We start from the raw sequence: 14,190 nt of genomic DNA, 5'->3' as shown, positions 1-14,190 counted from the left end.
TCTGGGTAAACGTGTCCTGCTGGTCCGGGTGACGGCGCGGCTGCCAGTAGCTCTCGTAACCACTCGTTACAAAGAAGCAATGCAGAAGGCCATCTGTGAATGTGCAATGGTTTGAACCAGGAAGCAGATGGGAGCACAGCCGAACTAAGAAGCTGCTATACTTTCTATGGGCTCACCAACGCTGGAGCAGAAGATGCTGCTTGGTCTGATGAATCTTGGTTTGAAAGTCAACATTTGCATCGTTGGGTCAGAATGAAGCCATTTCCCATAGAGGGCGCACAGCGGCAGCCGCCGCCGGCTTTCCCATTCATTGTGTATGTGCTGCCTCTGCGCAAGGGCGCAGGGTCTGCCGCCGAGGTCGGCGGCGTGCATCAGGGCGCACGCCGCTGAGTTTGCGCGTCGAATGTGATATTCTTTTGCTCTTTTAACAATAAAATGTTAATTTAAAATAAAATATAGCATTTCCATGCCTCATATCAGGATCAATTGAATCATTTATCAATATACGGTTATGAAACTTTATTTCGGTCGTTAAGCAACTTGCAACAAATATGTACGCCAGGGTTCTCCAACCCTGGTCCTGGAAAGCACCTATCCAGCATGTTTCAGGTGTCTCCCTGCATGAACACACCTGATTCTAATCAATGGTCGTCATTAACTTGTCATCAAGGTCCGGACAGTTCTGTTGCTGACACAGCTCCTTCATCATGGTGTGCTGAAGCAGGGAAAGATGTAAAACATGCTGGATAGGTGCTCTCCAGGACCGGAGTTGGAGACCCATGCGCGCATGTGCGCCCTGCTCTGCCCCGACTCTGCAACGAGTCTGCGGCCATTCGCCATTTCACTGCCGTCTATCAGTGGTTTCAGTTGATGCTGCATAATGGTACGATTTTGGCATCATGCAGACAAATTTGCAACAACTGTGTGACCCCATCGTCTCAGATCTCTGCGTAAAGGTTCCAGGACCTGGCTGGATCAAAGCCATGAGGAAATAAGGCTGCTCTCAAGACACGACGACGCCTGGCAGAGGCACCGGCGAGCTCATCCCAATGAATCAGCCAATTCAGTATGATACAGCTCTTCTAAAGGCTTTAAAATGCAGTCTAATCAAAATCTCTTCATTGGTGTACTACTGTTTAATGATAACGCATGACATGCTGTACTCGTTATAAAACTGTAAAATACTGTTGTACTGCGTAACTGTCACCTCCATCAACAGGCCTCCTCTGCTCTCTCCACAATAACAAGCCATCCACTGATGAAATGGTAATTAATGCTGCGACAATGACAGACCCTTCATATCGGTATCACCTGGAGGTGATAGAGATGTTCTTGTCCCTCAGTGTCGACCGGCACCGCACCCTCGCTCTCCCCTCATCTGTTTCATGCCAGCAGACTTCAGTCCACTAATGAGTTTCCCTGGCCCCCCATTAATCATGCTAATGAGCCCCGCCCAGCCACGCTAATCAAATCTACTCACCGTTTGAGCCAATCAGGGCGGGATGTGGAACATGCTACCGTCCTCTTCTTCTACATGCATTTCCTGCCTTTTCTTCTTCTATTTTTATCTGCACTTCTCCACCATTCAGAGCTGCTCATCGTCCTGACTCTTATTTGTGCTGCTCTTCTTTCACATTCTGCTTTTCAACACCCCTCCAGAGTCGTTGCCCTCTACATACTTTTCCTTTGTCTCTCTCAAGCTCCCTCATTTCCTAAAACCCTTTTCTCCAGTCGTTATGACTCCCAAAGTCATAACAACTGTAATATTCAGTATGTGAAGCATATGTTATTCTTTGAGTATAAAGAAAAATGGGCCAATGACATCTGGCATAAACCGAAACTTAGAACTTACCGGTTGATTGAGAATATTTATTGTCCTGAACCTTATGCGACTTTACCTCTGGATAGATCCAAAAGATCATTATGTGCTCAATTGCGAACTGGGATTCTCCCTCTGGCCATAGAAACAGAGATAACTCTGTTCCTGAAGAGGAAAGATTATGTAGTGTTTGGGATTTAAATGTTGTTGAGGATGAACTTCATTTTTTGTTTTATTGTCCATTATATGATGAAGCCAGGAAGCTTTTATTTCAGAAAATGCAAGATTGTAAACCTGAGTTGTTTTGGACTGAGGATGAAGTTGGAATGGTTTTTCAGAGGAGGTTTTCTCTATAGCTACCTTTATAAAGAGAGCCTGGAAACAGAGAAAGGATAAATTATATGGAAACTGAGAAAGGATCTGTAATTTGATCTGTAATGTAAAAGTGGAATTTATAATTTTGTGTAATTTTGTGCTGGCGTAGTGTATCTGTGTCTTGTAAGCCCTTATAGGCTGGGCACCTTAGAGGTGTATGACAATAGGGATGGGCGGTATGGACTAAAAAATGTATCACGATAATTTCTGGCATTTATCCTGATAACGATAAAAAAATACCAATTCAACTCCACCTTTTTAACTATAAATCTATCTTGCTCTCAGATCCGCCATGTTTGTTACACAAAAACGTCATCAACGGGAATTAATTTTTTTTTTTTTTTTCCTTCCTTCCTTCCTTCCTTCCTTCCTTCCTTCCTTCCTTCCTTCCTTCCTTCCTTCCTTCCTTCCTTCCTTCCTTCCTTCCTTCCTTCCTTCCTTCCTTCCTTCCTTCCTTCCTTCCTTCCTTCCTTCCTTCCTTCCTTCCTTCCTTCCTTCCTTCCTTCCTTCCTTCCTTCCTTCCTTCCTTCCTTCCTTCCTTCCTTCCTTCCTTCCTTCCTTCCTTCCTTCCTTCCTTCCTTCCTTCCTTCCTTCCTTCCTTCCTTCCTTCCTTCCTTCCTTCCTTCCTTCCTTCCTTCCTTCCTTCCTTCCTTCCTTCCTTCCTTCCTTCCTTCCTTCCTTCCTTCCTTCCTTCCTTCCTTCCTTCCTTCCTTCCTTCCTTCCTTCCTTCCTTCCTTCCTTCCTTCCTTCCTTCCTTCCTTCCTTCCTTCCTTCCTTCCTTCCTTCCTTCCTTCCTTCCTTCCTTCCTTCCTTCCTTCCTTCCTTCCTTCCTTCCTTCCTTCCTTGAACGGTAAAATATCGCCCATCCCTATATGACACATTAATAAATAACCATTCATTCATTCATTCCCAAAGCCTCCAATAATACTCACCAGTACTCTTTCCACTGGTCATCTTCAAAAACATCCTCTGGGATGGGATCGATCAGCACCAGATCTGACACTTGCCTGTGGACAAAAAGGAAGCACAGACATGATGATGTAACCCTGGGTGACTCCCCTCGTCCACCCCCCTCCCAGATCAGATAATCACTGGGAGATGGTCGTCGTCATACTCGCTGCTGTTCTGTAGATTTGTCCCGTGTTTCCACACATGCACCGAACTTAGAAGCAATATTTCTAATTGTAAAGACGCCGTCAACATCAACCACCTCCTCCCTTAACGACAGCACCGGCATGCAAAATAAATCAGCAGATCCTTCAGGCCCGGTGCAGACAAGCTGTCACGTTAAATCAGCAGGTCGTCTCCGAGCGGGTGAGTTATGTTTGGTGATGGGAAGGGACACTGTTACACTGTCGCGGGAGTGAAACTCAAAGCACCAGTCCTGCATAAGATATGTCAGGATTTTAATACCAGTTAGCTTCACATTCTTTGAGTAATAAATCTGGTCCAATCATTCATCTTTTTCACCATCTTTTCTTTACTCTCTTATTTAACTTGACTCAAACATTTACACGCAACCCTGGTGTCATATTATTTTCACCACAAGCCAAAATCTTAGATATCTGCTAATAAAGAAACTTAAAAAAAAAAAGAAAGACACACCCATGCTCAACTGGAGACGGTGGTTCTGCAGAACTGCGGCAGTAAATCCTTCTAAAGAGTGCAGCTCCGACGAGGAGCTCCATTCTTTAGAAGGGATTTCATATGGATCCAGACCGTTAATAATCATTATTTTCTCCATATACCGCTCCCTGGCTTCCTTGTTTAAGGTATCCCGGTAAATTCCAGTTTCTTTCCAGCAGTTTAACATATTTTTTTTGCGTTCCGTCTGTTCACTTGGTGAAACAGAAAAGCGTCCCGTCTTCTCTCAAAACAAATGCAGCGAGGGGACAGGAGATTTCCGGCAGTACGCGCTGGTGCTCATGGGAAACGTAGTGTTCTTTCTGGTAAAACACTACCGCTTTTGTCTAAAAGATGCCGCCAAACTCAGAAAAGCTGAAAGTTACGTTGTGCTGCTTTAAGTTTTAAAGAGAAAGCCAGGCCAACCATTTTCCACAAACTAAACTAAAACTAAATGTCAGGTTTGCATTATGCATCTTCAGTCTCATACAAGTAAAAATATTTTGCCACAAACTGAATAGTTTCTCTCATGTATGATTTGACTTTTTTCTTTTCCAGATATTTAACAACTAAAATTAAATAAATAAATAAAAGTAAATGAATACATACAATTTTACATCATAAAAAATATTGATTCATGCTCACCTTATAAGTGTAAGAGGAGATTTATTTTGGTTAAGAAGGTTATTTTGGTAATTCAGGGTTCATTATTTTATAAATATATTCTTTATATTCTGATGTAAATCAGGGACTATAATGACACTAGTCTGTTTATCTGTAGTGATTAGTCTGTTTTAGATTGGGCGGAGTGATACGCCACAGTACGGCACTAGGTGCTGTGTTGATGTTCTAAAATCCTACACTGTTGAGGGACATTAAAGTACACTCGAACTCAGCAGAAGTTGTCCCCGTGTTTATCCTACTCACGACCAGAAAAAGGTTTAATTTAATAAGGTAAGGCTTAACTCTACACCAGCCTTACATAAGTAAAAGTTCAGAGCTCAAAACCCCACCAGAGTCCCGTGATCGGGACCAAAACGGTACTAGTTTCTTCTGAGCGGAGGAAGATTTTGGTCCGCGGGTCGAGGCGCGGTCTGCACCAATACACTGCGCGTTACTAGTCAACACAATAGATTAATATTAATAACCAAATATCGCGATACAGTTTGTCACCTCCACAACACGTATTGTGACGTTTTTGTATCGCAAAATTTCGTGTTACACCCCTACTGGACATTAACACATGCACATGTACTTTTTTTGTTTTTTTTTTCTGTTTGTCTTCCTCTTTTTAAATGTCATGAGCTGTTTGACAACTGATTTTCCCCAGAGGGGACAATCAATCAATCAGCTTTTCTGCCTCTGGCGTAATTATGGCAGATGAGGCACAAAGTGAGATACCATATTACGACTTAATCCTATATCCACCACATATATCGTAATGATCTGATACTTAGGGGATGATCATGAAGAAGTTAATCAACGTTAAAACAAGAAGCCCATATCAGCAGATGACGATGAGATGATGACATGTGTGGCTGCATCACACAGAAAGAGACTTTTATCTTTCATCAAGCTCAACGCGTCTGACAGCCTCCCACGATCAAATCTCCAGTTAAGTTTACTGTAACCATGGCAACTTATACTCACAGACCGATACGTCATTTTCTGTTTGTTCTTTCACTTGTCAAAATGTGACGTGCAGTCATCTAAATATTAGCTCCATCGGGTCCAGAGGTTATTTTTAGTCCAGTGTGAATAGTTTATCAGTTTCAGAAAAGCCATAAATGCTGCTAACAGTGAAGGGTGCCGGGGTCCTGGCAGACGTTGGGTGGATGACTGTCCAGCCTTACCAATTCCAAACCCTCAACAGCTCCTAAACGTTGCACCATTTATTACTCTGCACACATCATGAACCCTGCATACGTCATGTTTTTATCTGACAGCTGAAACAAGTGCAGTAGGTCTAAGGATATGGTTCCTTCAGGCATAAAGCCTTCTTCATCAGGCCTTTGTTTAACAAAATAATGACTCAACAGCAAGTTCATCAACCTTTATACCTTTAAATAATGTGAAATAGTCATTTCGTCCATTCATCAGTCTCATGTGGTTCTGGAGGAAATTTGGAATTAAGCTATTTGAGATTATATCGTTTTTTACTTTGACATTCTTACTAGAACTAAACTGTTCCCATAAAAACGTCCTTTTGAAATGTGACGCAGGCCTGAATCGCATAAAGAGATGTGTTTAAACAAAATAAATTATGAGAAAATTAAAAATGAGCTGACAAAAAATAAAGACATATGGGATTAGACATAGTCAACGTTTAAGAATCACTTTGTTTTTTTATTATCATTTCTCATGAGTAAACCCTAATGTCTAAACTTTTAAACCTTTTCTAATTTGGGGTTTTAAAGTACCAGTTACTATTTGTTTTTTTTATATATTTCCACAATGTAAATGAATTACACCCTTCCCATTTACTGGAAGAAATTTAAATAATAAAAAATAATCTTATCATGAGCGAATTTGAATTTGCTTTTCAGGTACATCTTTCTAGATGTGAGTCTGATCTACCAGGCGAGGCTTTATTCTATCCACCCTCGCATATTCCTCAAGCCTCTAAGATGATCCACGGCAGCCAGAGAGGACATTATTAACATCTATTGTGTGGAACAAGCTGTACTCTTCCTCTCAAACCCTGGATTTGCCATCTCCCTCCCCGTACTCACACGTCGTGAATGTGGCCGTAGAACCTGCTGTTGAGGGCGCCGAGCTCGGAGCCCACGAGGATGAAGGGCGCGGCGAGGCCTGCAGCCTGCAGGAGTCGGTGCAGGTCGTCCACCATCCTGCAAGACCCAAGGTACCGTAAGATGTTTAATCTGCTCGTTAATGCCTTCATTATATTCACTAGGAAACTCCTGAAGAGTTATCATTGAAATTTAAAGACAAAAAAGACTAAAGAGGTGGAAGGTGTTAGTAACTGTTTAAGGCCCCGTTTACACATAGCCAGGTATTTACAAAAACGGATATTTCCCCCTCTACGTTTTGAAAAATTCCATCGTTTACACGAGATCGTTTTCAAAATCTCTTTGTTTACACGGACCTGCATGAATACGCTGTTAACGTCATGCCAGCCAATCAGAATCCTGGAAAAAACATCAACAAATGACACGTGTAACTTCCAGTTAAGGCTGATTTATGGTTCCGCGTTACACCAACGCAGAGCTTACGGCGTAGGGTACGCGGCGACGCACACCGTACGGCGCGCATTGCCGCGTACCCTACGCCGTAAGCTCTGAGTCGATTTAACGCGGGACCATAATTCAGGCTTTACTTCCAAGACGGAACGAGAGTCTTTCGTTTGGAGTTACAGAGAAGTGGAGTTACTTTTAAGTTTGACTTTAGAATATAAAACAGGTAAAATACAAGAAAATATTGACGGTGGCCAAACTAATTGTAAACACAGGTCGCACAAATGATGCTGGTGACGTTTCTGTTGCATAATGTGACGTTCTGAAGCCTAAATCTCCGTTTTCCTCTGTTTAGACGCAAACGTGAAAACGGAGTTTTTGAAAATCTCCACTTTGGCCGGAGTTTTCAGAAATGATCGTTTTTGGTGACTTTGAGCTCCGTTTTCGTGTAAACGAACGGCCAAAACACATGAAAACACCTCCGTTTTTGCTCCGTGTAAACGGGGCCTGATAAGAAAACAACATAACTACAAAGAAGGTAAAAGTATTGATGTAAGGTTGAGGGTGTGTCTCAGTTTTTGAGTCACTTTTCCCGTAATAAAAGCAAAATGAAAAAGCCTCCCAAAAGCCAAACGGTGACTAAACAAAAAGCTCTGCTGGAAGGTCTCCAACGCTAAACAGCAGACATCATCAGGGGGAGCATCTTCTGGCTTTGTTGTGCTAATACATCAAACCTAAGGTGTCACCCAGGCATGAGGAGCTTTCACAAGACTCCCGGGGTTAAGCTTAGGCAGTCGTCAAACTACTGCACATATTGAATTCTGGGAAATTGATTGCTCTCATCTCAAGCCGGAGAGCAATCGGAGAGAGCAATCTCTTTCCGGGCCAGGTGCCAGGGCAGCGAGACAGCTGACTGTCAGCGACCCGCTCATCCTTTAGGCAGATTTAAGGCATGTCGGATGCCTTCCGATGTCGGAGACGGGAAGATTGGAGCTCAGTCCGCAGGCGGGAGGGGAACAGGGCGGCTCTGGGATGTGTTCAGCATCCATGCCAACTTTAATATCGCGTTTGGTATTGTTCCTGTAGGACAGACTAAAACATGCCATGTCACCAGCCTCTCCTTCAACAGCCAACAGACTTCACCTGAACTTTCCTTGGGGATAAAGGATAGAGTTTAAAATCTTGCTGCTGGTCTACAAAGACCTGAATGGTCTTGGACCAAAATACATGGTGGATCTGTTAGTTCCTATGAAGCTCCCAGACCCCTGAGGTTCATCTGGATCTGGTTTGTTGTGGTTCCAGAACCAGAACCAAGCAAGGTGAGGCAGCGTTCAGTTATTCTGCTCCTCACCGGTGGAACAAACTTCCTGTAAACCTGAGGTCTGCTCCAACTGTAGATCCTTTAAATCAGGACTAAAAACATTACTGTTTACTGAAGTGTACTCTTAAATTAAATACTTACCTGCTGTACTCTACTGCCCTTACTTTTTAACAACTTGTGCTTTTTATTTTTTTACTTCTTTTCTTATCATTTTATTTATTATATACTGTTTACGTAATTGTGTCTTGCTTCTTTTAATGTTGATGTAAAGCACTTTGAATGACCTTATGTTGAATTGTGCTATACAAATAAACTTGCCTTGCTTTGCCTTGTTTTTCAGCAGAAAAGTCAGAAGTAAAACTATTGTTGTTGACTTTATGAAACAAAATCTTGAGATCTCCTGCTCGGAATCTTAATATATTAATATTATTATTATTATTATTAATAATACTAGGATAATAATTGGACTCTCTAATTAGTCCGGGCCACTAAACAGACAAGTCAGACATGTTCTTTAATGTACTCACTGTTCAATATTTGACTCATAATTTCTGCATCTGTTTCTGCAGGGATTAGTTTTGTCTTGCTGACTAAACTTGTACTGTATATTATATCATAATTATTGGTATTCAATAGTGCCAGAGGCTTGAACATAGAGGACTTATTAACAATAACTCGATGCCACTAATGACAGCTGATCCAGCTCCAGCCTTGCAGCACCCATCCTTGGAACAACCATTGTGTTTTAGAGCATCAAATAAATGAAACAAAATAACAACTAGCAACAAAGATATGCTGTTATGTCGCTAGGCAGAACATTAAATCAGTTTCAGTTTTGATTATCAGTTGACACGTGAACATTGACAGTCATATTCTTTGGTTTTGGCTTCTAAAAGAGTTCTTGGTTTTCTGTGAGATTTGATTTTACACTGAAAAACATACAGCAGGTGGAGCTTCTCTGGTCAAAAAGTCTGCGTGCAAAAAAAAGACAGGGATAAAGATAAAGAGGGTGTATTTCTATTATCTTTTAACAAAGATGACATATTTTCCATTTACAATCGCACTAATATAATCAAAAGACAAAGTAACTCTACATAACATTCGTTGGTGTTACCGCTTGAAAAAGCTTTCTGCATCCAACTAAGGCTTTTTCCATTTGGGTAAAAGGAACTGTGTCCAAAAAACAGGTTCAGCTTGGCCCGCACCGCAGGTAGGAAGGTGCATTAGTTCCAGAGAGACAGAGCTGGCCCTTTTCAAGGTCCTTCATTACGATGCACTTCATAACTTTTATGGGAAGGATTTCTAGCCGAAGCCAAGCAGCAGAGGGAGTCCTGTTCGGCGGTCTCAGGATTGCACCTCTGCCTTTTGCGGATGACGTGGTCCTGTTGGCCTGATTGTGAGCTTCAGCTTTGCGGTTTGCAGCCAAGTTTGAAGTGGCAAGGATGAGAATCAGCACTTCCGAATCCTAGACTGTGGTTCTCAGTGGTACAGGAATCGGGGGAGGATGCTCCACGGTGTTTTGGACACATCCAACCAGGAGAAGAACCTCAGGAAGACCCAGGATAGGCTGGAACGACTACACCTGTCAGCTGGCCCGGGAATGCAGTGACAGGGAAGTCGCAACCCGAATCCAGATGTGGAAGGATTGTGTTTTATATTCTTTCATGTCCATCTCTGAGCTGCACTGGTGAGCTTCCACCACCACAACACCTCACGTTTACTTAGTTTATAATATAAATAATCTTGAGTATCAACAGCAGTCCAGAAACCAAAAAGTCATTGTAGTGAGCAGTTCAACGTTTTCCGGGCTACTTTTCTTCGTTCGACTGTCACATGAAGGAACCAGACATCTAAACTGCAACATGCAGTTTAAACCATTTTCTACCTCTGTTCATTAGTGGGCTTCAGTCTCAGCTGAAGAAGAAAGACCAAAAGTACAAGATGGCCAAGATTGAAAGCAGATGATAAATGAAAATCATGCATAAGCTAAAGATTTTCATAAGATTTAACATTAAGTTTAGTTGTGATGTTGAAGACTCCTTTCGCAGTCAGCAGCCTCTACTGATGTTCAGGCTGATTTTGTGTTTCTGCATCTCTGTCAACGTTAGAACCTGACAAATTCCTCCTCGTGTAACAGTGATCCACAACAATGTAACTGTTGGAAGATTAAATGTGGATCCCAGCTTCCTCCAGCCCCCAATAATCAGGAACCAGATTTAACTGGATACAATTAAATGTTACAAAATTGGTGCCTAATACAAAAAGACGCCACTCACTTGTTCAAAACCAAATCATGCCAAAAAGGGACCAAATCTGATGCAGTAGACGTGTGTGCAGTTGGTTGCCTGGCTGATAGAAAGGTTATTGATCCCCTGACAGACAGCTGAAGTACAACACCCACCTTCCAGTTGTGGACATCCCCCAGACTTTCTCCGTCCCTGTGGTCTCATTCTGCATCACTCGCTTGCTGAAGCCAAGTCCCACTCTGTCAAAGCTGCAAACCTGAAAAGCATGACAGATGCAGAAAGAACAGGCATTTCTTTTTTAAGCAACTACACGCTCTTCGTCAACATGAAAGGTTCAGAATTCAAATCTGCATCCTCCATATCCAGTAAAAGCGCTTAAAAAAGCGCTTTGAGGCAGAAAAATGATACAGATACAGTGGCCAGTAACATAATGTTTGCTTGTTTGTTGTTATTGTTGCTGCTCCTTTTGCAATGTAGCTGTTCTGATCCATCCAGGCCCTTCCCAACAAGCCTGTGACCCAATTTGAGTCACAGTTTTAGACAAATAACATGGGACAAGCTGTCAGCCTGGGCTCTCTGCTGAGTTTGAGTCCCTGTGGCGCAGAGGGAAGGTGGCAAAGCTGTCTGCTGCAAGGACTATCCCTGCGTGACACAGACAGCGAGCAGCAAGGCCACAGTCGCAGGGGTTCGCCGCCCACCATCAATCTCTGCTTCAGTGTATCCAGTTCATCTGAGATGTGCTGCATGTTTTCACTCCATGCACAACAAACATGTCAATTAATCACCTTTGTGACGGAGGAAACGCTGTCTTGGACATGAAGCCAGATGTCTGAGGACATTCCAGTCGGTGCATCCAGAATGACTGAAGGAAAACACGCTGGTTAGAGCTCAGTCACGCACAAACGGAAGCAGAAAATTAAATATGTCCATTACCGACTGGTTTTCCACGTCCTTTACATAAGAGATGCATCGTCTGACCCAAACCGACATCAACAATTTGGCCATCTAGATGTAAAATGACGAAAAAACTAAAAAATTTGGTTTCAAGAAGCTTTTAGAGCTGCAGACCGACAGTAAAGCATTTTTTGCTGATTAAAGCTTATTAAACAAACAGGAGCAATAACTTCTATGAAATAACAGAACCTTTGGGCAAAAGCATCTGTCTTTCTCTCTGAAGCGATGCGTAGTTGAGGAACGGAGGGATGATGACGATTGCTAGTAAACATTTTCCAATGTTTATGAGCACAGATCTGTAAGTTACTCTGCTTTTGGCTTCAGCTGGGCGGGCCAGCCTTTCTTCTGGCTCCTGATTCATGTAGAAAAGAAAATGCAAAGTTATAACACATGTTTGCCAGACATTTGAAATTATATAGAACAAAATACACACTCGGGTGTTTTTGTTGTATTTTAACTCACATCATGAGGCCTCTATCAAATATGTTTGTAATATTTAAGAACTGCTTTTTGTTTGTTTGTTTTATTGATCGTTTTCTTTTTCTTTTGTATGTTTGTCTGCGTTTGGCTAAAATGAATGATCCAAAGCAATACATTGTGGGAAGAAAAAAAAAAGCTTAAAATTAATACCGCTGTTATGACTGTGGTCATATTTTTGTAGTCTGTCTTGTGTGGGTGTGTGTGTGCCCTTTGATTTTCTTGTATTAATTTACTATGCAGATAGGTGTGTTCCACAGCCGTGCGGTCATTGGTGGGAAGGTTCCATGCCCTGGATGGTGATTGGCTGAAACGACAACCACCTGATATAAAAGGAGCCAAGATGGCAGCCACCATGTGGGCTGCAAGCAGGTTGCAGACTCATCCTCCTCCTCTCCCAACCGGCCACACCTTGTACTTCTAACTTTGTATAGGTTTTGGAAGATATTGACTTTTGAGTAAAGTAAGGGTGGGCTGCCAATTCTGTTAACTTCGTTTTCTCCTGTTTATTTTAGTTAGGGAGGTAAGCCTTGTGTCATTTGTTTTCTTTTGTTTGACAGGTCAGTTACCTACTCCTAAGACAGGACCCTTTTGTTTGTTGTTTTGGCCTTTGTCCACCCTGAAGCCTAGTAGCTCAGTCTCAGTTTACTTTTCAAGTTGATCTACTTTTGTTAATAAATCACTTCCTTTTTAAAGTGAAACCAAATCTTGTTTGTGGCTACTTGGGACTTGGGGAAGATGGGGCCTTTTCATGTTGTGTCCTAGGCACCCCTAGACTGGGGGCATAACAACCGCGTTGAATTGGTTTGATATTGGATATTCGACATTCAACACCCATAAAACTTGTGATACATAGCACTGATTATGGTCAAACCACTTGTGATGTGTTCATGGTCATCTAGACTATATATCACAAGAGAGTAATTATTATAAAATCATATTATGGGCTGATTTAATGAGGTTTAATGAATTCAACACCCATAAAACTTACATAACACCGATTGTTTTCATTAAACCTCATTAAATCAGCCCATAATATGATTTTTTAATAATTACTGTTTTGTGATATATAGTCTAGATGACCATGAACACATCACAAGTGGTTTGACCAAGATCAGTGTTATGTATCACAAGTTTTATGGGTGTTGAATTCATAATATCCAATATCAAACCAATTCAACCGCGGTCAAATTAATTAGGGCTTGTTTAAACATTTATGGGGGACAGGATTCATCTTAGTCCCCCGGATTAGGGACAGCTTGCTTGGAATTGTTATCATTTCATTTTACTGAAGAAATACATAACTGAAAGTTTAAGAAAAAACACAGGAGAGGAACTGATTTTGAAGAGTTTTCAAATGCATTTCGGCTGCTGACTGGATAAAAGACCAGGAAAGTGACGTGCTAAAACCTTAACAGCGTATAAAACCATATAAGAGACTATTTCAGCCCCACTTATAACTGCCCTCGACATGACCACTGTTAAATAAACATCAGTTTTAGTTTTTAACTGGTCTGAATGAACAGCTGCTACCGCTGACGATACTCCACCTTTCTCTTTGCGGGTTCATTGTTTGCTGGCTGAGCTTCAGGTCTCCTCCGCATCCTGAAATCATGCACTTAAACACATGCACGAACGGCTATAAACAAATAATAATTACAACCTAATAAGCGCAGAGAAACAGATGAATGAAAAATCAATATTGGAGCGGTATCATCACTTCCGGTAAAAGGATAGGAGCCGACGAGGGACAATCTTTGTCGAGTTCGCGTTGCGAAATAGGCGCAGATGATAGATAGATAGATAGATAGATAGATAGATAGATAGATAGATAGATAGATAGATAGATAGATAGATAGATAGATAGATAGATAGATAGATAGATAGATAGATAGATAGATAGATAGATTTTTTTTTTATTTATTTATTTATTCAAACAGGTTAAAACAAAAACAAAATAATCAGAATACATAAAATGTATATACCGAAAAAAAACAAAGAAAACCATAAGCAAAACAAAGCAAATTAAAAAGACAAATCTATATGTAAATAAATATTTCCTGTTTGAAAGGGTGTAGGATGAAGTTTCAAAAAACTTTTCTAGTCCTACCCCTTCTAATGTTCTGTTTTTACAATGTATTCATTTCACAGAACTCCAAAAGAAAAGCATAAAAGAAAAAA

At 41.5% G+C, this 14,190-nt stretch overlaps 1 protein-coding gene across 1 annotated transcript in view; it reads right to left on the bottom strand.

The window, feature by feature from the left end:
• The window catches only part of si:dkey-122a22.2 (uncharacterized), a 59,038-nt gene extending 45,310 nt beyond the window's left edge, over positions 1–13,728 (bottom strand). Inside the window, exons 1-7 of the mRNA XM_061716022.1 lie at positions 13,560–13,728; positions 11,722–11,884; positions 11,512–11,583; positions 11,364–11,440; positions 10,734–10,834; positions 6,550–6,666; positions 3,127–3,201 (exon numbers count right to left, since the gene is read on the bottom strand). Coding sequence (XP_061572006.1) covers positions 3,127–3,201; positions 6,550–6,666; positions 10,734–10,834; positions 11,364–11,440; positions 11,512–11,583; positions 11,722–11,884; positions 13,560–13,613 — 659 coding nt within the window. The 5' untranslated portion in view covers positions 13,614–13,728. The remainder of the gene's footprint in view (positions 1–3,126; positions 3,202–6,549; positions 6,667–10,733; positions 10,835–11,363; positions 11,441–11,511; positions 11,584–11,721; positions 11,885–13,559) is intronic.
• Between the last annotated feature and the right edge of the window lie 462 nt (positions 13,729–14,190).

This window comes from Cololabis saira, chromosome 3, assembly GCF_033807715.1.
Source record: "Cololabis saira isolate AMF1-May2022 chromosome 3, fColSai1.1, whole genome shotgun sequence".
Lineage (NCBI taxonomy): Eukaryota > Metazoa > Chordata > Actinopteri > Beloniformes > Belonidae > Cololabis > Cololabis saira.
The sequence above is the reverse complement of the archived record's forward strand: the minus strand, read 5'-3'. Positions and strand labels throughout refer to the sequence as shown.